The 22382-nt window shown below is 36.7% G+C and overlaps 3 protein-coding genes across 7 annotated transcripts; 2 read left to right on the top strand and 1 right to left on the bottom strand.

Annotated features, from left to right (window-relative positions):
- Positions 1 to 370: 370 nt before the first annotated feature.
- Positions 371 to 10929, top strand: ano8a (anoctamin 8a). Of its 3 annotated transcripts, none has more exons than XM_067361864.1 (17): positions 371 to 741; positions 2738 to 2848; positions 3090 to 3222; positions 3379 to 3517; positions 3877 to 3973; positions 4070 to 4186; positions 4740 to 4867; positions 4985 to 5146; positions 5879 to 6031; positions 6164 to 6290; positions 6481 to 6536; positions 6669 to 6743; positions 6839 to 7480; positions 7629 to 7820; positions 7934 to 8065; positions 9327 to 9437; positions 9629 to 10929. In XM_067361864.1, the coding sequence occupies exons 1-17, from the start codon at positions 723 to 725 to the stop codon at positions 10259 to 10261; spliced, it is 3027 nt and encodes a 1008-aa protein (XP_067217965.1). In that variant the 5' UTR covers positions 371 to 722; the 3' UTR covers positions 10262 to 10929. The 3 variants fall into 3 exon arrangements, with proteins under 3 accessions (XP_067217965.1, XP_067217964.1, XP_067217966.1); XM_067361863.1 differs by having other exon boundaries at positions 4970 to 5146; XM_067361865.1 differs by lacking the exons at positions 371 to 741; positions 2738 to 2848 and having other exon boundaries at positions 3091 to 3222; positions 3379 to 3491; positions 4970 to 5146.
- Positions 10313 to 13042, bottom strand: mrpl34 (mitochondrial ribosomal protein L34). The gene is made up of 3 exons (XM_067361869.1): positions 12953 to 13042; positions 12095 to 12257; positions 10313 to 11644 (listed from the first exon to the last, which is right to left on the bottom strand). The coding sequence occupies exons 2-3, from the start codon at positions 12148 to 12150 to the stop codon at positions 11329 to 11331; spliced, it is 372 nt and encodes a 123-aa protein (XP_067217970.1). The 5' UTR covers positions 12151 to 12257; positions 12953 to 13042; the 3' UTR covers positions 10313 to 11328.
- A 273-nt stretch (positions 13043 to 13315) lies between these two features.
- trnau1apb (tRNA selenocysteine 1 associated protein 1b) lies at positions 13316 to 22113 on the top strand. 3 transcript variants are annotated; one of them, XM_067361868.1, is made up of 11 exons: positions 13562 to 13603; positions 14183 to 14280; positions 15124 to 15173; positions 15969 to 16068; positions 16523 to 16575; positions 17431 to 17469; positions 19819 to 19950; positions 20401 to 20520; positions 20727 to 20964; positions 21065 to 21107; positions 21201 to 22113. In XM_067361868.1, exons 4-11 carry the CDS (start codon positions 15997 to 15999, stop codon positions 21341 to 21343), a joined length of 840 nt encoding a protein of 279 aa, XP_067217969.1. In that variant the 5' UTR covers positions 13562 to 13603; positions 14183 to 14280; positions 15124 to 15173; positions 15969 to 15996; the 3' UTR covers positions 21344 to 22113. The 3 variants fall into 3 exon arrangements, with proteins under 3 accessions (XP_067217967.1, XP_067217968.1, XP_067217969.1); XM_067361866.1 differs by lacking the exon at positions 15124 to 15173 and having other exon boundaries at positions 13316 to 13603; XM_067361867.1 differs by lacking the exons at positions 15124 to 15173; positions 17431 to 17469 and having other exon boundaries at positions 13332 to 13603.
- Positions 22114 to 22382: the final 269 nt, after the last annotated feature.

Below are 22382 nucleotides of genomic sequence, written 5' to 3'. Positions count from 1 at the left end.
TTACTAGATTTGTTATTGAAGTGTTGAGAAGAAATTCCTATAATAACATGTAAAAAATGTCAACTTTTTATTGTTAATCATTAAAAGTTCATATGGGACATAAAACATTCCATTTAATGGAATGAGCCTTAAAGAAGTGATCAACATTATCTGAAATCTAGCTCAAATCACAAAACAATCTCAGTAAGACTATATGTTCAGTGTTTCTATGTTCAGATCGATATGAATTCCAGTCTTTTGTCATACCTGTACTGAATTTCCACCTCTTTATGCGCGAACGCTTTGCGCAGTCACTCTGATTGGTTCGTTTCAGTATGAATTATGCATCTCTCGTTGCGTAATTTTCCAGTCAATATGAGACAGATGGCGCATACAGCAACTTACTGACAACAAGTTACTGGGAAACAAAACAGAATTACAGAGAAATAACAGAGATACGCGGCTAGATAGGGTATGAATACATGGTAGTTGAAACAGCTCTTCTCAAATGATGAGGAAATCCGCCGAGTGTTGATAGCGCCATGGATGACCAGTGTCAGAATGTGATTGACGATTTATTCAGCGGTCAATGGACTTTCTGCACCTGTTTGCATCAGGAAAAAGGCTCTCGCCGCTGGGGAAGCCTCGCTGGGTCCGGCCGAGCAGTTTCAGCACCAGCACCAACGACGGCATCAGCCCAGCTGACGTATTCATAAAGCAGAGCAAAGCGAAGATTTCACACGATGTCCTCGGCGGTATTAGGTGAGTGACACTCAAGAGAGGCTGCCTCTCATGCATGTTGTTATCCAGCTGTCGTAGGTGAGTTCAAACCAAAAATGTCGCTGTGTTTTCTTTCTAGCGTATGACAAGATTGATAGCTATTGGGGCAGGATACAAAACAAAAGGTTCATATCTGAAGGTCTAATATTTGTCCAGTAAACATAATTTGCCTGTTCCTTATCGGCTGTTGACACTGTCTAAGTGTTAAATGGTATAGGCGTTTCACCTGTGCGTTTGGCACATAAGCACCTAATATCCTACACATAAATATTTCCTACATATTGATGAAATTATTTGCAGTTCTGCTTATTCAAATTGTTACCATTATGTCATCAAAACATTTGTGATGTAATGACCCCATATATTTCAGGCAAAATCATTCTCCATCATATGTGCATTGATCCTGCATGTTATGCTTAAAACTGCTCAACAAAATCATTCCTTCACGTTCATTAAGTTTGAATGCAGTCACTTGAATCTATAATGATGCTTTGAAAGCTACTAGAGCTATAGGAAGTGAAATGCATATTCATAATGTAACACTGTTTAATGAAATTCTACGATATTTACCATTTATAAATGGCATACTGAACACTTCACTTGGACTGAACTACCTTTGTTTGTCTAGTTCTTTCTGTCCTTGTCTGTTTTTAGCGGTGAAAGCTATTGGTAATATCACAGAATAGCACCATAGTATGTTTTTCTTTTATTCTTCAACAAACTCAGGCATGAAATTTAATTTTATATAGGCTGCCAAAGTGAATAATGCTAAAACTTTCATTTTCTTCACACCTCGAGTAACTGTTACTAAAAAAGAGCAGAGTTTGTGACATAGTGGTCACAAAATTGATGACATCTGTCACACAAGGACTTGGACTTCCTCCAAAGAACTGCTTAAACTTAAAATTAGTGCTTACACACAAGGAAAGCTGCATTTAATGTATTGGCTATGGTAAATAAGAATCTCCCATTTAACCGGATTTCTGGGCATAATGCTGAGCTTTAAGGATTTGCGTAAGTGTAAAGTGAGGCTTGGTTTCTGTGAATGTGACTCTGTACAAACGTCAGTTTGGTTTGACCTCAATAGGTTGATAACTCAAATGTAAAGCTGAAGTGGTTTGTGCAGAGTGCAGGCATTTCAGTGGTCATATTTTTTTGGTCTATTTTTCACTATAGTTAAATGGTAATGGTAATAAACTATGACAAGATCTAAGAGTTAAACTGTGTCAGAAAAAAAATTATCTTAATTATGTCAGATAACATGGTCAGGTCAAAGTGTCTGAATAATTTTGGTCCCAAATTTTTATCAATTTTACTGGTAGTCCACTGTATGAAGAATTTTTGGGTATAAAATGTCACAGTTTACTTTATTTTGCTATCCTCACTTACATAAATGAACTATAGTGTCCTGCACCCACTAGTAAAATAAAGAGATAAAAAAATTATATCTAGTGTCTGAATAATTTTTGGTTTGACTGTATATGTACAGTCAAACCAAAATTTATTGACACATTGAACATTTCATTCATTAATACAGTTTATTCACTATAGTTTAAAAAATGGTAATAAAATATGACAAGATCTCAAGAGTTAAACTGTGTCAGAAAAAAATTATCTTAATTATGTCAGATAACACTGAAGCAAAACATGGTCAAGAATAATTTTTGGTTCCAAATTTGTATCGATTTTACTTGTAGTCCACTGTATGAAGAATTTTTGGGTATAAAATGTCACAGTTTACTTTATTTTGCTATCCTCACTTACATAAATGAACTATAGTGTCCTGCACCCAGTAGTAAAAACATATAAAAAATGTCTGAATAATTTTTGGTTTGACTGTATGGGTGAAAACACAAAAACTGGTCTCGGCTTGTTGGTAAAATGCACTAACAAAGCCAAGTTGTATATAGTATATATTATATTCTTGTAGTATTATTGTATATATATACAATAATAATTTTTTTTCTCTTGCAAACAGAGAAATTGCTCAGAGGTCGTCTCTTTCATGCCAGGCAGTACCTCATGGGGCATAAATCTACCATCACAATGGCACCCGCTGAAAACTGTGATATTCTTATGACATTCCCAGGTGCTGTGGTTATATCTTTCAGTTTTGCAATAATGCAGATTTAGAGTAATTTCAGCTTTACATCTTAAATAGTATGTAATATTTGCTACCTTTTATAATATGAATGTAAATGTGCATTTTGCATAACAACTATTTTACATTATAATAAAATAAAATGACTGATAATAAAATGTGAATTTAACAGCATTTTTATTAGATCTACTGATAAAAATATTTCAGCATGTTATCATCTTCTCCACAGACACCACAGATGACCATACGCTGTTATGGTTACTGAACCAAATCCGACTGGGAATTCCACAAATCAGGATCCAGATCCGACAGCATAAATACACTCACACCTATGCATTCTTCATTGCCTCAACCTTTGAGAAGTAAGAGACTGTAGACAACCTACTTGACTCTAGAAGTACCTTGCCACAGTTATTGTATTGTGTTTTTTCCATATTAAATCTTTGAAACGTTTGACAGATGGTCAATTGGTCCTAAATAAATACAGCAGCAGAATCATTGTTGTTTTTTGTCTGAAGCTTGTTGCGTGGAGCTGAACAGATGGGGATGCAAAAGGCAGTGAAGCCACGCTATGGAGGCGGCACTCGCAGGTTTTCATGTGAGGAGGATGACATCTATGAAAACATTGAGAGTGAGCTGTGTTTCTTCACATCGCAGGTCTGCCTTTAATCTCCCATTTCCTGTCTTACACAGTTTTCTCATGTGAAATCATTAAATGTCTGATGTTATAAAGGTTCTACCAACACATTCTCATATTGGCAACTCATAACTGCAAATTTTACATTTTGGCAAATTGGTGGCTTATTCGTATGAATTTCTCATGAATGTCTCATGAATGTCTCATTTGTATGTTTTCGCCCCACTGACGGTAAGGTTTTTGGGTGGACCTTCAAGCTTACTTTTCTAAAAATTATACATTTCCGCAAACATCACATTGTACAAATTAAAACGTATTCGCCATCAAGTAAAATAGTTACGTTTTCTTATGAGATCATTTTTCTCTGTTATTTCTTTAGGAGCGTCAGAGTATTATCAAATATTGGTTGGATAATCTGCGGGCCAAACAGGGCGATGCCCTTCATAATATTCACTTCCTGGAGGGTCAACCAATCAGTAGATATTTTACCATTTCTTTACTTTTAAAATATTTTGGTTAAAAAATTCATGTTTTTTCACAAATATGATCAAAATGTTGTGTGTCCTTGGCAGTTCCAGAGCTTATAGCCAGAGGAGTGATTCTTCAAATGTTTCCCCTTCATGAGCAGAGAATCCTGAACCAGTTGATGACTTCCTGGGTTCAGGCAGTCTGTGAGAGGCAACCTCTAGGTGAGAACTCCTATATTTTCACCATCATGCACAAAAGGCGGCTAACTTTTAGTTGTTCTGAGATGGCTAATGCTTTTCAGTGTTTGTGTACAGAGATTCCTCCAGGCCAAGGCTCTTCCTTTGGCAAACAAACTCATATGTACCTGCCTACTTTCTTCAGTGCTGACTGATTTGCTCTAAGCAAATATGAAGGGCTACAGTATGAATTCTGAATACAAACTACCAGTCACTACATGTCTTGTTATGTGATCGCTAAGAATGAGCCCACATGTGATTCATTGTGAATACATGATGTTAGTTTTGGCATGTTTCACTGTATTGCAGTTCAGGCATTTTGTATTTTACCCTAGTGATAATCTAACAATGTCACAGTCGGCCTTTACCATGTTTTGGGGGAAAATAAAATCAACAGGGCCTTTTATCCTGGGGGTAACAAAATAGGTAGACCTATTTTATTCTAATAATAGGCAAATGTGACAGACTTCATTCTAATTGTATATTGTAAAAATGGCTTATTCAAATGCTGATCGTTTGGTTGTCCTGTTCCTGACAGATGATGTGTGCGATTATTTTGGCGTGAAGATTGCCATGTACTTTGCATGGTTGGGCTTTTACACCAACTCTATGCTGTATCCAGCAGTGATTGGCTTTCTGCTCTGGATCTTTGCTGAGTCTGATCAGGCAGGTTATTTTCCTTAATATCCGAGTCCTACACTTTTATAATGGAAGTATAAAAATGATCATTTTCATTTGGTAATGGTGCATGGTTTTTATAACCAACAGTTTTTTGATATGCAGACAAGTCAGGATATCTGCTGTGTGGTATTTGCCATTTTTAATGTGGTGTGGGCAACACTGTTCCTGGAGAGATGGAAGCGGCGGGAAGCAGAATTGGCATACAAGTGGGGAACGCTGGACACCCCCACCGAGTCACTAGAGGAACCCCGTCCACAGTTTCGAGTATGCTGACATAATTTTTACATTTACATTTTTATATTATTAGATACAAAATGTATGATAACAGCAGGTGGTTTACACCTGGTATTAAGATGCGTTGTGGTCGATCGGATCACAAATGGACAACACTAAACACGGGTGTAAACGGGGTCTAAAACATTTTGAGCTTGTCTACTTTCGACCTCTTCCAGTGGTAGTTGAAAATGCATTCGCCTGGATTGCTTTCATCAAAAGACCTTTTACTCTCCGCTTACTGACTAAATTATTAGGCAAGAGCACTAGCCAGACAGGTTTTATACTTTGTTGGCTGAAGACCCAAGTTTGGTTTTAAGACGTAAAATGTACCAAGCACAATGTTTTCTCACCATTCCTGATTTCTAACACATATCCACCGCAATCAGCGTGGTCTTGCAGCTGTCAGAGCAGAAAAGAAGGCTGCTGCTCTCCGTATGTTTTTCCGAAATCTCCAGGCACGTTCATATGTAAATTGCGTGAGCTTATTTCAACCATTAGAATGAAAGATCTGAAAAGGCCCATACATTTACCTGCCCATAGACTTTACTCTCAAAGAAATCAGGACAGATGTAGTTGAAAGTGGACAAAAGAGACAGATTAGAATGTTTTTTCAGGATTGTAGTTTAGAAATTGGTCATTTTATGTTGGTTTCCCACCAGTGTTTAAATCAATCCCTGAATTGAACTGTATTTTTTGACTCTTTTGCAACATGTATATCAGGGAATTAAGCGCCGCAGTCCAGTGACAGGCTGTGAGGAGTTTTTCTACCCACCCTGGAAGAGGAGAATGTTCCGCTGGTTGGTCAGCTTTCCCATCTGCATCCTCTGTCTCTGCTTCGTCTGCTTGGCCATGTTTATCTGTCTGGAACTTCAAGTAAGGACTCTCAAATTTGTTACAAAACTTACAACAACAGGTTATTTCAAACTTCTGCATCTAAGTTAGAAATATATTAGTTATGCAATTGTCCCTAGATATTTAGGATTCATGATTTCATGTCTTTTACAGGAATTTGTCATCGAAACAAAAGAGTTGCCAAGCATATGTAGATTTATTCCCAAAATTCTTTTGGCTATAACTGTTACTGTCTGTGATGAAGTGTACAAGAAAATAGCTCTCTGGCTCAATGATATGGGTAAGACTTATTTGCATATTCAAAATTAATTGCATATTTGGATATATGTGCAACTCAATTTAGCCCGAAACATAAATTGGGCTATTAGATTAAAAGCAAACTTGCATTCTTGGTTATTTCACTGCTTGTTTGTTCATTATTGTTTTGTTTTTTTAATAACGCCTGTTTATTAATTGTTCTATTTTAACAGAAAATTACAGACTTCAAAGCACTTATGACAATAATCTCATACTCAAGACTGTGTTTGTAAGTTTAACTCTTTATTTCATATATTTATCCATTTATTATTGTATCAGAATATTGTAAAAACTGTGTGATACATTTATGAAGTGTTCTATGTGTCTGTAATGGTTAAATATAATGTTCTGCATTTTAAAGTTTCAGTTCATAAATTCTTACCTCAGCCTTTTCTACATTGGATTTTATCTCAAAGACATGGAGCGGTTAAAAGAGGTAACACATAGACGACAGAATAATATTTAAGCATCAATGTGCCATGAATAATTGATTCTGCACCCTATACAAAAAAAATGACTTTTAATTTACAGATGCTGGCTACATTATTGATCTTCCGCCAGTTTCTACAAAATATCAAAGAAGTGCTACAGCCATATCTCTATGAGCACCATAAATTAGGTGCTTTGAGGACGTTATGGGACTTAATTCAAACTATGCTCCTGAACTATAGTCATTTGATAGTGCAAAGGATACGACTGACTTGTCAAGCCAGTTTGGACATGAATAAAACTGGCACGTCTCCAGAGCAATCAGAGAAGAGAGAGAGGAGGAGTTTAATTGCCAGCTACAGAGTTCCCAAAACAGAGGAAGGGGATGATGATGCTGGTCTGAAGCAAAGGAAGGTCAGCTTCACCGAGAAGGTGGAATACAAAGACAAGGTTGTGGAAGCACCAACACAGGCCAGCTTACAGGACGATGGCAGTCCTACCCTTGTGGAGGAAGGAATGGATCCATCCTTAATATTTGATATACGTGATGATGACGATGATGATGATCACAGAGAAACGGATGATTCTGTGAGTAAACCACTAGGACCCCAGAGAAGAAAGACGAAATCTGCTCGGGACAACAACAGTCCGGAAAAGAAAATGTCCTGGATGGACCCTCCAGAGGAGACTGAATCTACTGTTTTGACCCAACCGGAAGTTGAAAGTTGCATGCTAGTTTATGAGGTCTGTGCCTGTCCACCTTGATCATCAGTCAGCTGATGCTATTGTTAATAATACAAGTTTATAAATACTATTTTTGCTGCTTTCTGAGCCCAATCATGACATTTTTACAAATTAAATAAAAAACAAGACTTTTTATTTTGACTTGCAGGATACACTCCAAGATTACCAGGAGATGTTCATACAGTTTGGCTATGTCGTGCTCTTCTCTTCTGCATTTCCTCTGGCAGCCATGTGTGCCCTCATAAACAACATTGTAGAGATCCGAAGTGATGCCTTAAAACTTTGCACAGGCCTCCAGAGACCCTTTGGGCAAAGGGTTGAAAACATTGGACAATGGCAGGTGAGGATATCTATTCAGAATAATTGCTTAATAAATAATTCATAGCAGATCGTATTTCTTCTTTTAACATCTTTGTGTTCTTTCAATTTTGTTTGTTATTAAAATTTGAACAGACCGCAATGGAGGCCATGGGTTTGATTGCAATAATTGTGAACTGTTACCTTATTGGTCAGTGTGGACAGCTGCAACGACTCTTCCCCTGGATGAGCCCTGAGGCAGCCATCATCTCTGTTGTAGTATTAGAGGTAAGGGAAAAGTAATATCTTTAAAGCTGCTGACCGTAACTTTTTTTTGGTTAAAAATGATTGCAAAATCAATTTTTGAGCAAGTATATAACTAGCCAGTGTTCAAAACTGTCTCCTTACCTTAGCCCGATTTACAACAGTAAGCTTGTAATAATGTTTTACAATTTGGGTGGTACTGGTGGGTTTTCGCAGGAAATTTGAGCATGTTGCCGTTTGTCTTTGCGTCATTGCGTCACGTCTATTTACATAAAGGAGGAGTCCCAGCTAGTAGGCTATATCGAATGTGAGGTGGATCATTTATAGCCTTTTCTCAAAGCAGCTGCAATAATTAAACTTATTATTTTGATGGCGGATTGTATAGTATGACAAATTAACATTAGAGATTAGACAGAAATTGAAATATACAGGTAAAGCTAACAATTTGAGAACAATAATATAACAAAAAGTATAACAATAATAATAATTTGCATGGTTTGACATGATCCAAGCTAGTTAGATTTAATCACCATTTATTGTAATGCTTTTTTCCTCAGTTGGTCAGAAAAAAAGTGGCAGACGTTACTTATTTGTTCAAATGACATTTTCCGGTGAAAATTCTATCTAAAATAAAAATTCTATAGTATCCACACCGGTGCGATGACTGACAGCAAACATTAGATTCATCCGCGCTGAGGCACAACCCACGTAAAGATGATAATTCCGCAAACAATTGCAGGTTTCAAACAGAGGTGGTGTCAAAGAGGCAATACTTACGGACTGCAGCTTTAAATAGCAAAAAAAAAAAAAAAAAATGTAAAAAGTATTTTGAAAGAATTTAAAAATACTAATCAAAGCAGCATTTATTTGATAAAAATAAACAAAAACAGTAATAATGTGAAATATTATTATAATTAAATATAACTGACTTCTAATTTAATATATTTTGAAATGTAATTTATTGCTGTTAGAGCAAAGCTGAATTTTCAGCATCATTACTCCAGTCTTCAGTGTCAAATGATCTTTCAGAAATCATTTTAATACACTGATTTGCTGCTCAAGAAACATTTCTTATTATTATCGATTAAAAACAGTTGAGCTGCTTAATATTAGTCTAAAAACTGAGATTTTTTTTCCTGGGAAGTTCAAAAGAACAGCATTTATTTGAAATAGAAATCTTTGCTAGCATTGTAAATGTCTGCCAGTTCTGATAAATGTAATAATAAGAGAATAAGAGTATTAAGTGTAGCAAATTGAATGTAACTCTTTCTTATATGGTTTTCAGCACTTTGCCATTCTGCTCAAATACGTAATTCACGTTGCAATTCCTGATATTCCAAATTGGGTAGCAGATGAGATGGCCAAACTTGAATACCAGCGGAGAGAAGCTCTCAAGGTAGCACAGCACATTATGAGCATAAACTAACAATAACCAAGTTTTTTAATGTACACATATAAAATTTGTTTAGCTGATACTGATAAGTCATTAATTATTATCATGTTATGACTTATACAAGTCATTTCTCGATTTGGTGAGTTAAATGAACTTTGTGATTGTCTTTTGAAAATGTGTTGTTTGTGTGTCAGAAACATGAACGCCTCGCACAGCAGCACCAACAGCAGCAGCGGAGGAAGTCTGAAGAAGAAGAGGAACATCACAAAATGGCAGAGGAATTGGCACGACAAGACAGTGAGCAAGACAAGTCTGATCTCAGTGGGGGTGAGGACCATCACCATGAAAAAACCCCAGGGGCCAAGTTCAGCTCCGGAGGAGATAAACTCAAGAGACCCAGCTCCCTTTTAGGCAACAATAACGTAATGAAACTCAAACAGATAATCCCACTTCAGAGTAAATTCACCTCTACCACTTCTCCCACAAGTGGTGAGGCCAAACTTCCAGGTTTTCTGAAGTTCCTCAAGTCCCAAGAGTTAAAAAAGGAAGCCGCCGCAGCAGTTGCGCCTGCAGGTACACATGGGAGCCATGAGAAATCACAGTCTCCCAGCAAGTCCTTCAACCCAGGAAAACGCTTCAACTTTGGAAAAGAAACTGCATGTACTGGTGCTGGTTCTGAACAGCAAGCGAAACCAGAAGACGTCTCAAGAGCCACTAATGCGCAAAACACAAATAATGACCAAAGTTCCTCATCAGAAGAGCTTCCATCTGAGGTTGAAAAGAGTGAGAGCTCAGACTTTGGAAATAATCTTTCAAAAAAACAGTGAATTAAATAGTTAAACAACTTATATAGCACTGATTGTAATGCTTAACACGTGCTTAAATGTCATAAAGCAATCATGTAGTGAGTGGAACTGCATGTCAAAGATCATTTGGTAACACTTTATTTTAGTGTCATTGTTACATGTAGTAACTATATTAATAACTATAAATTGTGGATAATTACATGCAACTAATCATAAACCTAACTCTATAGTAAATACAAGTAGAACATGTAATATTCAGTACTTAAATGTACAGTATAATTACAGTGTAACAAAGACACCTTAAAATAAAGTATAACCAATCATTTTAATACAATATATTAATCTGAGATCTCCACATAGTTTACAGACTGAAGGCGGCATGATAAAACATCTGCATGATAAAATCTGTTTAGGCATGGGCAAGCAAGAAACGACGCACTGTCTGTAATCAAACAAATTTATAGATTTTATATTTTTCTACGCATTATTATTTTTCTTATATGAAACAGTAAATATGACAATCTAAAAATATTGCATTGTCCTTGATGATTTTGATCTTATGAGTGTGAACACATAATGCAATAAAATGGAGTTACTGTGAAAATAAATTTTAAAGCAGTATAACAGACACATTATACACCAAGTAACTTCAGAGCTGTTTTTTTTTTTTTTTTTACTTTTGTACTATTATCACAATACCAAATAAATGCACCTCAAATGGCTTTTAAAAATTAACTATAATGCTTAAATAAAATATGATACCATACATCATGACAAATGTGGTTTTTATTTATTTATTATTATTATTTTGATTTTAAACTTGTCACCTATACTCGCTGTCCCAACTGATCTGACTGTAACACTGCATACAGCAGACCCTTTGACAAGAAAATACTCAACTGGAAGTTTGAAGAAGGATTAGATCCACTAAATTAAAAGAAAATAAAAACATCCAGTGATGCAACTGTGCATTAACTTCTTTAATTTGACAATTATTTTAAATAGTACCCCAAAAGCTCTACTGCACAACTGACATTTAACTGAGATTCACTTCAAAGGTATATCAAAGCAACTGTCCGGTCAGAGTCTCAATGAGTGAGGGATTTCCGTCCTTTGAGCATTCGGCGCAGGATTACTTCGATTCCACCTGGAGCGCTAATTCTTTTGATCCAGCCATGGGTCCTCTTTCGTTTGATGTTCTTTGGTTGATATTCTGTCCCACGCTTGACTGTGCGGACCTGTTGATGGTGCCAGAGTGGTTGCTGGAAAACACAGGGTCCCTCTGCTTTGGTGTTCAAGTTCCCTTGCAGGAAAGTTTGCTCGCCCCCTGTCCTTGAAAGAACCAAGGAACTGATAGAGCGTAGTTGACTGCAGCTGAATATGGTAGGGTGACTGCCATTACTCCTGAAAGATAATTAGAACAAAACATTTACGCATGCGCTGTAAATAAGCCCTGAAGACTGTAGCCCAGTGTCCCTCAAACCTGAATGCAACAATGAACAGATGAATTTGTACATTGGTCTGACTTGCATGACTAATGGAAAATGACAGGTAATATATGAATAAAAACAGGTTGTCGCTCTTAAAAGGAAAGAGATTAGTATTTATTGCATAGCATTTCATACTGCACGGTAAAAATCTTTTAATGTTTTTCACTATGTTTTTGTGCAGTCTATATTTATTTTAGCTGGGGTTTTGCAATATAGTCTAATTACACTAATACCATTGAGCTTTCATTGCATTTATGACGCATACGTGTGAGGTTATCATTAACGCTGATGGTTAAATTCACAGTCAACGAAATTTTCAGCAAACGAACTCGTTTTTTTAAATAAATGGGTTGTTGCCACATACCAACACGAACTCTGTGCCCACGAAAAGCGCAAAAATGCTGTTCGTAACGTGCTCATTTCGGCTACAGCTTCCTTCCATCAATATCGTCCCAAAGTCATCACGTGTTCTGCGTCTCTTCCTCTGCTGGAGGACTGGCAGGAGTTTTCAAAACTCACTACTGCCCCTTGAAGCAAAGAATATACATTAACAAGAAGCGACACTCAATAGAAAGTTCCATTGAAACACCGGCGCCCAGCAGCAGCCCTGCGTTTCCGCCATTTTGGGATGAAAGCGAGTCGTCAGTCCACTAGTTTCTATGGCAATATCGGCGTACATTAAACGTACATTAAAGCTGAAATCCAAACTGAATGATGACAACACAGAATAAAATACTATCACTAGTGATCATCGAATCCTTTTTACAGTTTATTTTACACACTTTGTGTTTGTCTTCTTTTTTTCACAAAGCCTTTGCTCTCTAATTCTTTAGAAGGCTCATAAACACTGAATTATTACCAACCTATGACATTAAATTAAGGACATGCATCAGAAAAATTGGGAATGTTGGAAAATAAATATATGAATATAACAGCTTGATTTTGCAGTTTTTTCTAATGTCCGTTAAAGCAAAAGTGTCCAAAAGTGTGAATTATGTGATAACACAGCATTGCATCATGTATTATAAGATTGTTGTTTGTAGCGTGATCCATTAAAACGTACAATATTTCAATTCAGACCTAGATATACTATTACTCCACTAGGTCTGAAATATATTGTTTGCTGCAAACATGATGATCTTAAATGTATTTTTAATTTACAATTAATAAATGTGTGAAGTTGCATAAAATGGAAATACTCAATAAAGTAGGCTAATGTTACCTCAGATGGTTGAATGGTTGGATTCCACAACTGGTAAAATAAAACATATAAGACGATACAACATTTACTGTAGGAGCCATACAATTTACTGGTGACTTAATTTAAAAAACTGTTCTATTGCGCTTCTGATTTGGCAGTGAAATTCGCCGAATTTGGGTGCGTAAGATGTGAAGGATTCTATGGTCCAGTCAGGGTCCAAGTTAGTATTTTCAGCCCATAATGGCGGCCGCGCTACCGTAGCGCCATCTAGTGGCTGTTACCCAAAAAAATATCAAAGTGTCGCCTCTTGGGTTCTAATCTCTTTGCTTGAAGTCAAACACTGCTGTATTTACTTAATTTTACTATAAAAACAAAAGCTGTTGGAAGTGAAACCATGCATGAATTATTTCCAGATATATTATAGATCGGTGTGATGAGCCCTAAGTGAACCAAATAGACAGAATGCCAAGGAAGGAGTGAACTTTCTGCATCTGAGAGAGCTGCGCGGCCGGAAGCGGAAGTGTATCTTCAGCAAACATTCTGCTAGCGTAGCTTCACGAACCACCACGCAAATTCGGCAGCCAACTGTCGTTTAATTTCACAAACATCTGAAGTACAACAATTTTAACCGCCAAGATGTTTAACAGAATGACAAGCTTATGGATGGGTGATGTAAGTATTGTGTTTTTGCTTACTTTTCTTCGATAATTCAGTGAGTACGAAGGTTAGAAAGCAGCAGCATGTGGTTTTAGCTCGATGTTACGCAAGTACGACTAACAGGCCAGAACAAGTAAACACTAAACAGGACAGCTCACTACAGAAATAAACACTGAATGTACACAGAATTTAAACAATATTCTACTGTATTTTGTAAACATAGTGCTAATTAATCCGTAGTTTGTGTTTCCCCATGTTTATTCTCGAAAAGACACTCATTTGCATAAGCGCTTTTGTGCCGTTGTGTAAATATTGAGACGAATTGCATGTCCTGGTTATGATTTCGATTTAACTCACCAACTAAACAACAGGGTGTAGTGCACTAAAGCGTAGTTTAAGTCAACTTTGATTGTTGTGATTGGTAAAGTTTTATGTCACCGTTGCTTGCGCTGTAAACTGACACGTGACGCAGAATTTTCTGCTTTTTGTCCTGTAAATCATTAACACTTTTTTACATAGTTAAAATGTGCTGACATGGATTTATTGGAAATATAACTTAGGCCATGATCATTAATCTCATTATTTGTTTTTCAGTTAGACCCATACATGGATGAGAACTTCATTAAGCAAGCTTTCAGCACTATGGGAGAGACTGCCTACGGTGTCAAAATTATTACACATCGTGTTACTGGGTAAGATTACATCTCTTCTCTAAATAGTGCAACAGTCTGTTCCAGATGTTAAAGAAAAAGCCCATTCATTTTCTCCAAAGGGATTGTTTTAAACAGTAACTGACAGGGGTTGGACAATGAAACTAAAAAGCATGGTTTTAGATGACAATCATTTATTAGTATGGTGTTGGGCCTCGTGTTGAAGCCATGGTTCGATCACGTGCCCATCAAGCACAGTAGGGAATACCATGATATTTCAGCTTCATCCCCCGTGCTTCACTCTGGGCAGCAACAGTCTGCGTGTTAAAGGGATAGTTCACCCAAAAATGAAAATTTGATGTTTATCTGCTTACCCCCAGGGCATCCAAGATGTAAGTGACTTTGTTTCTTCAGTAGAACACAAATAATGATTTTTAACTCCAACCGTTGCCGTCTGTCAGTCTTATAATGCGTGACAATGGTAGCACAATTTATAAGAGTCAAAAAACCAAATTAAACCCTGCAGCTCGTGACGACACATTGATGTCCTAAGACACGAAACGATCAGTTTGTGTGAGAAAACGACCAGTATTTCTATCATTTTTTACCTCTAATACACCACTGTCCAACTGCGTTCAGTGCACGAGACATCACTTCCGTTGTCAGAGCGCGATCAGACCTCACTAAGCGAGTGCTGAACGCAGTTGGACATGGGATGGGCTGGGATTAGGACTGGGATGATACACCTATCTCTCGATTTGATACTATCACGATACTTTGGTGCCAATAAGATTTGTATTGTGAAGAATTGTGATTCATTATTGCTATGTATTGCGATTTTATATAATGTTTTTATTTTTTTTTTGTTTGCTTTTTAAACTTTAGCCCATGGGGAAAAGTTGAATGAAACACTTACATACATGATGGTGCAAGAGGTATATCCGTAGATGTCTCTCCGACCGCCGTTTTTCACTTTCTCATTTCCACTAGTAAAAGATGAGACGTCATGTAATACTCACAGATACAGCTCATATTGCCCTCTTAGGGCTCACCACCAAGGATTGTTTCTACAGTTTTCCTACATTCTTAAAATAAATATGCACATTTTGCAAAAAAAAAAAAAAGAGGAAAATATATTGTTCGTCTATAAATAATCAACATCTTTAAATCAATATTTTTATATTTCTTCAATATTATGTCTTTTGCCATGCTTCTTAGGATTGTATTTGGTTCCCTCCTTCATGGCAAAAAGTACACAGTCTTTTACCTCTGTCTTTTTGTCTGATTTTCAAAAAACTTTTTGCTTCAAATCAAAGTTTATCATGTTGTGATTTACCTCATAGCGGTCTGGTTTATTTCATAGCATATAACTTCTAAGTAAAAAACCTTTTTCAAATCTCTTTGGGAAAAATTAATGGGGGAAAATACTTCTGGAACCAAGGCTGCTAAAAAAGACAGCTCTAGACATGTTGTCAATAGTATCTTGGCAACTGCACATTTAGGTCTACAACTTGTTTGTTTTCTTTGTCATTAATATCCAAACTCAGTGGACATATGTAGCCTTATAAATCATAGGCAACATTAACAATAAACTAAATTTATTTTTGTGTATTATTATTATTATTATTATTATTGCAAAGCTTATTTGCATTTACAAAAGAGTCAGGTTTCACCTTTTGTTTATCTTTGTTGTCAGAAATCATTGAATATTCTGTTCTGTGTTTCCTCAGAGGCTCTGCTGGATACTGTTTTGTGGAGATGGCAGATGAGGCCAGCGTTGATCGTTGTGTGCAGAGGCTTAATGGGAAGCTGGTTCCAGGATCTAATCCGGTGAGTTGCCATACTTGCACCCATTAAATTGTGTAGTTCAACTATACAATTTAATCTATATTTGATTTCAATACATTCATATATATATATATATATATATATATATATATAATTAGATTATTGTAGGAAGGCATATCCAGCATGGCCCCCACCTCATGAGACATTTCAGTTATTACTCTATATATTACTAGTGATGGGCAAGTTACAAAGCTCAATTTCTTCCCTAAGGAAGGTGGTTGAGGCTGTTTATAAAATGACTTTGTTTGAAGCTGGTGAATAAACTCTGTTAGGAACTAGCTGACGAATGGGATAAAGCCAGTACTGATTGGTGGAGGTATGTGGAAATAATAGCTTCCTTACTTAAATAATAAGACGCTTTGTTAGCGAATTATGTCCATACTACAGGCAAAGTGTCATCTCATTTTCTCAATGGTTGTATTTCTTTTCTTTTCAGCCCAGGAAGTTCAAGCTAAACTATGCAACATATGGGAAAAGGCCAGAGCCTGGGTAAGCACACCATGTCCAGAGTAACATTTTGGTTTCTGATCTCTTTTTGAAGAAAACAAACAGAAGGCAGCTGGGTCATTCTGTGACAACTCAACCAGAGTTGCCCGGCTCAAAGACTAACACAAATAGGGATGAAAGCCAAAATATGAAATGCCATGGAAAAATATTTACTAATCACTATTTTTAGAGAGGGCTTAAAATTGATTTTCACAGAAGGAGGGGGGGAGGCTTTAGAAAGATGGCAGCATCATTATTAGGGATGTACGATATTGGATTTTTGCCTACATCTGATATGCTGATATTTTTCAACTTATTTTGGCTGAAGCAGATGGTACTCAACAGGTATGTTCTGTGCCAGTGGTTTTCAACCTGTGGGCTGTGACGATATTGCATGGGGGCCACCATTTAGCAGTAGCTCTTCACTGCAGAACACGAGATCCAGGATCCAGATCCAGGGGGTGGACCAGGTAGGGTTAGGGATATGTAAAGTGGGAAAAGTTGGATCTAGATCCAGGGGGTGGAGATGGGTAGGATTAGGGATCAGGGGATGGAGTCAGGTAGGTTTAGGGATATGTAAAGTGGGAGGAGTTGGTTCTGGATCCAACCTCGCCACCTGGATCTTGTGTTTTGCAGTGAGGACCATCTCCTCACTGCAAACTTTATGTATGTAAAAATGTCTAATTAAATATAATAATTCAGTAAATAACAAAAAAATAAACTGTTAATTTGCATTCACTATTTAAGCTTGCTGTTTGGTGGTGTTAATAATAAACCACCAATTTGTCTACCATACCTTTGCTGCATAGTTACTGTAGGCTACAACAGATTTAAACATGGATAAATGGTTATCAACAGGGACGCTGAAAAGGACAAAGGCAGATGCATCAGCAACAAGTAAGGATAAATCTTAAGCAATGCCTGACATCAAAAAGACTAAAAATAAAGCTAAAGGAAGAAAATAAAGTGTGACTACCTAGCGCTAGTCTTCACATGTGTAGGAGCGAAGAACAAGCAGCTGTGTTGCTGAAATAAAGCTTTACATTATTTAACTTATATTAGCTTTATTTTTTTTTTAGCTTTTCACATTACTTTACCGGAATGAGCTTCGCGTCAAGCCTGATCTCCTTTTGCAAATTTCTTGTCTTAAGTCTGACATTCAGTGCTTAGTAAATGCTAAAAAAACCACCAACCTTTGCATTATGTGAGTCACAAATATTTTAGTTTATAAGGTCTAATTGTTATGTGCCAGAGTCTCTTGAGGCTTGGTCAGGCCTGGTTCCACAGGGGTGCAGAGAGAGCATCCTCAAATGAAAGCAAGAGCACTCTTAGTTGAAGCTGTAATGGGATATTAGTGAAGCAGATTTGGCAAACTCTCCAGTGCATATGTCTTTGCTCTCTGGGGAACGCCGAATGTTTCTATTTACAACGTGCTTTTGCAGTGTTGAGCAGTGTAGCCAATCACAGACACATCTGTTGATTTCTTGAACACAGTGGCCAATCAGAGGTGTTTAAGTTGTTCAGAATCCACTCAGTGCTCAAAATGTTGGAGTTTGTGTACAGTGCAGAGTTATGCAAGCTTTCAAATCCTCATTTTAACAAAATGTAGACACAATGTAAATAGAATCGATGAAGCAGTCTATACTGCACAATAAATAACGGCCACTTACATGTTGCAAATGCACAATTAACTCTTAAAATTGCAGTGATTGACCTATTGGCCATAGCAATGCACGGGACAAAAGTCTGAGATATGTGCATTAAAGCTAGAGCACCCAATTTTATTCTGGAACTGGTTGGGCTCGGTAACCCATTATCTGCATTTTCTGTTCATTGCCAGTTTATGCAATAAAGACCATGTTAGCAATCTCTGTAAGTCCTCGTTAACCAGCGCAACACAGATAGTTGGATCTGTTAAAAATCTTTCAGTGGGCCATGGAAACTTGCGTGTTTTTGTTTGTGTTCTATGCAATTGTTTTGATAGAAGGAAACAAGATTAATTTCTAGTTTCAACATAATTTGTTCCTCAGACATTCCTCTTTATAAGAAAAAAGTATCAATTGTATTCGATACAAGTCACGATTATATACTCGCGATACAATATTATTGCAATATTTTAAGCCAAAATAAGGAAAGAGTTTAATTATTACTTTTATTTTTATTATCAGCCATTTAAAGCTGATGTCTGTAACTTTTTTTGTGTTCAAAATTTACAAAAATTTTATAATGAAAATGTACAACATGAATCCACTTTCCAAACCGTGTTTTTGTCTTACCGTGAATCTTTATGGTACACTTATAATAAGTGTTTATAGTCGGACTACTTCAGACCAGACTGGTAGGACCCGCCGCAGAGTATCACAGTAACTGCGTGACTCGCCATAGACATACACGGAGAAAAATAGCTCCGGCTACACTGTTCTTCCGCAAGACGCATGCAGTTCTGTTTATTAACCGCTAGAGGGCCAAAAATCGTGGACAGCAGCTTTAAGTATGGATAGTGCATTTTCACATCTATGCTCAAAAAGGGGGGAAACAGTTAAGGGGTTAAAATGAAGATGCCAAAAGGAAGGTTTAAAAAACAAAATCTAAAAAGATATTAAGATATCTTTCTTCCTGCGTTACAGGAAGAAGGAAGGAGGAAGAAAACACAAAGTGCTTTTGCCCGTTTTTGAACTGTCACCATTGGCATATAATATAATAAAGATTGCTAATGACAACAGAATTTGCTAATAAACTTGCCAATCTCTGTGTAAAAATAAAATAATGATGCTGCAGTCATTTTCATTTTTGCTCCAAATCTGAAAATTTTCAAAATATACATCCATGGCATTTTAATATTTTGGTCGGTCAAGAGTTTAGTGTTAAATAAATAAATAAATAAATTTAGTTTTTTTTTTTTTTTTTTTTTTATGTTTGTACACTTTGGGGACTGTTTGGACTGAAAATAAAAATCCTTGCACTGAAGTACTATTGTGGCTGAGCCATCATTCTTGTGCCAAGAGCTTTTACGAACACGCCTCTTCACAGACTTCATCACTGTTAATTGTTTGTCTTTCTTCAGGAAAAATATAATCAAAAGTTTTAGCTGGGGAAGTTTCCAAATTTTGGTTGATTTGACACTGAATGGCTCAGCTGCTTTTTTGTTTTGTTTTTTTTGGTGGTTAAACAAGACCTTGTTACAGTGTCACCTAAAAAGTGTGTAGGTTTTTTTTTTCACTTTATGTAGTTTATTTTCTTCCTCAGCCCAGAATTCTCTGTCTTTGTTGGAGATCTCACATCAGAAGTGGATGACTACCAGCTTCATCAGTTCTTTCTGAAAAAATTCCCTTCATGCAAAGGAGCCAAAGTTGTTACTGATCCCTATGGGAATTCCAGGTATGAAATGTTTTAGCCATCACATCTGTACTGCATAACCTTACTTGGATTTCTCTGACAGTTTGACCTACTGATCTTCACCACAGATGAGGTAGTTAAACAAGATGAGGTCTCCTTTACATTTTGTTTTACATTTCTTTTTTAAAAAGCTTATTTTTCGATACTCTTTACCCTTCCTCTCCTAAAAAAGGGCCAGACAATACATGGATGTGATTTGCCGTTGTTAACAAATCTGCTAAAACTATTGTTTTCCCCATATAGGGTAAGCAAGAGCAACTCACAATTGAAGTGATGCTACTTCATGTTAAAAGTAAAAGAGAAGTTTCAGTTCTACCATCAAATAAATTTCTTACTTTCTGAATACATATTGAAATATGCGTATACTGCATGATGAGGCGCATGAAGAGTGAGAAAATGGGTGCTGATGTTCTAGTTCTTTCAAATGCACAGGGGTTATGGCTTTGTGAAGTTTAGCGATGAGAACGAGCAGAAGAAAGCCCTTGAGGAGTTTCAGAACGCATCAGGCCTGGGAGGAAAATCCATCAGGATAAGCATCGCCGTCAACAAAGGGTATATTTCATATGATTTGTGTTTAATGTTTAACTTGCAGTATTAAGAAATGAATTTAAATATTAATTTAATATTAAAATGGTGAAAAAAGGGTGAAATAGCCCTTTAAGTTTTGTGTGTTCAGTGAGACTTTGTCCTGATATTTAAACTTTTCGCATTACAAATCCATATAAAAATCTTATAATATTCTCTCTTTTACATTTTAGCAACAAATCAAGCAGTTACCACAACCAGAATAACAGCTACAACAGTAACTATCAACAGCAGTACTATCAACAGCCCTACAACAGTTACTATCCAGGGTGGGGCTATGATCAGTACAGCAGTTACAACTACGGATATAACCCTTATGCTACCCCCCCGCCAGTTCCACATGGGATGATGGGAGTACCCCCACCCATGGGGGTGCCCCCCATCACCTCTGATATGCAGGGATCCACAGAGGTATCTTCGCAGCTTTATCAAAACAGCAGTGTGTGTGTATGTGTATATATATATATAAATTTCTGTTCTGGAATTGACCATTTTTATTTTACTTTTGCAGTCCCAAGATGGCACTGAGGATGTTGAGGAGGACCCTGCAGAAGGTAATATTTAGGTCCACTGATTAATTGATCAAATTGTTGATTATAGAAAGAACACATATTAGTGTATTATTTACCATCTTTCTTCTTCCTCAGACCCTAACCTACAGGTGGATGTGGATGCACTAAATAAGCAATACATGGAACGCAGCGAGGAGCTTTATGATTCACTCATGGATTGCCACTTGCTGCCATTGGACAGTGTCACATCTGAAATTCCTATGATGAATGGTTCCTGACTGTCTGTACCAACCACAACCCAGGATTATTATACTTTGTGAAGGAACATGCCTTTTTTATAATGCTCTGAGCAAGTTTTCAGAGAATGTTTTTTCTCCTTTTCAGCCTTTTGTTTGAAGCTTCATCCCAGCAGGCAAGATGTTTTTCTTGTGCATGTCCATCACCTTTTTTCTTCTTTTCAAAGTTAGGTAGTGCAGGTTTTGTTGAACAGAGGGTGTTTTTTTTTTTTTTTTTTTAAAGATGGATGGAAAGAATCTACTTCATTACGATTGACATTTTTAACCGGGAGCTGTTCCTACTCTTGCCTTATTAAACTTTTCCATTAGAAATTTGAAGCATGCTTTGTTGGTACTATAAATACACTTGTGTGGTCCAAATGAGCATTTATATCTCTTTAAATATGCCCCATTTTGTCTGTCATGAGACCACTGATGGTTTTTGTAAGCTTTGTTCAAGAGATGGGTCATTTTAGCAATGTTTGCAAAGCGAGACTGCGAAAATGAATACAACACTGACCCAGAATTAATCTCTGTCTGTCCATAAATGACATATGCGTTTGAGCATAATTGAATCACAAGTTTTTTATTTAAAGCTGAGATTTTCTGAAATTCTTTGAGTATTTTTGTAATAAAAAACAAATGGAGATTGTCAAGGATGAACCTAATAAATTACTGTGTCTCATTTGTCTCTTCATTTGGAATAATTTTATCTGTGAAATCAGTATTGTATTAGGATCAAAACTATTGGCAAAAAAAATAAAAAAATCAAGGGATAGTTCACCTGTTGTTCCAAATGTTTTTGACTTTTTTTCCCTTGGGTGCAAATGATATAGGCTACTGAGGCTCAAAGAGCATTGAAAATCACCCCAAAAAAAAAGGTTTGGACCATGGATGAGTAAATGACCAATTTTTTATTTTGGACTGAACTATCCCTGCACCTTCTCAACCCTCATCTATGATGTTGAAAAGCTGTTATTAATAGAGTGAGAATTTAGTAAACATGCATGAATGAAATGTATGAATACCAGCCATTTAAATA

The sequence above is a fragment of the Chanodichthys erythropterus genome, chromosome 16, assembly GCF_024489055.1.
Source record: "Chanodichthys erythropterus isolate Z2021 chromosome 16, ASM2448905v1, whole genome shotgun sequence".
Taxonomy (NCBI): Eukaryota; Metazoa; Chordata; class Actinopteri; order Cypriniformes; family Xenocyprididae; genus Chanodichthys; species Chanodichthys erythropterus.
Note: the sequence above shows the minus strand (reverse complement) of the source record. Positions and strands in the feature narration are given on the sequence as shown.

Bases quoted from the DNA above. Each gene is read 5' to 3' on its own strand.
- mrpl34 (XM_067361869.1), bottom strand. From the start codon at position 12,150: ATGAGCACGTTACGAACAGCATTTTTGCGCTTTTCGTGGGCACAGAGT. The intron at 11,645-12,094 runs GTATGTGGCAAC...ATTATCTTTCAG, and splicing joins TGGGCACAGAGTTCGTGTTG to GAGTAATGGCAGTCACCCTA.
- trnau1apb (XM_067361866.1), top strand. From the start codon at position 13,568: ATGTTTAACAGAATGACAAGCTTATGGATGGGTGAT. The intron at 14,281-15,968 runs GTAAGATTACAT...GTGTTTCCTCAG, and splicing joins ATTACACATCGTGTTACTGG to AGGCTCTGCTGGATACTGTT. The intron at 20,521-20,726 runs GTATATTTCATA...TTTACATTTTAG, and splicing joins AGCATCGCCGTCAACAAAGG to CAACAAATCAAGCAGTTACC.
- ano8a (XM_067361863.1), top strand. The intron at 3,518-3,876 runs GTCTGCCTTTAA...TTATTTCTTTAG, and splicing joins TGTGTTTCTTCACATCGCAG to GAGCGTCAGAGTATTATCAA. The intron at 6,032-6,163 runs GTAAGGACTCTC...TGTCTTTTACAG, and splicing joins TTATCTGTCTGGAACTTCAA to GAATTTGTCATCGAAACAAA.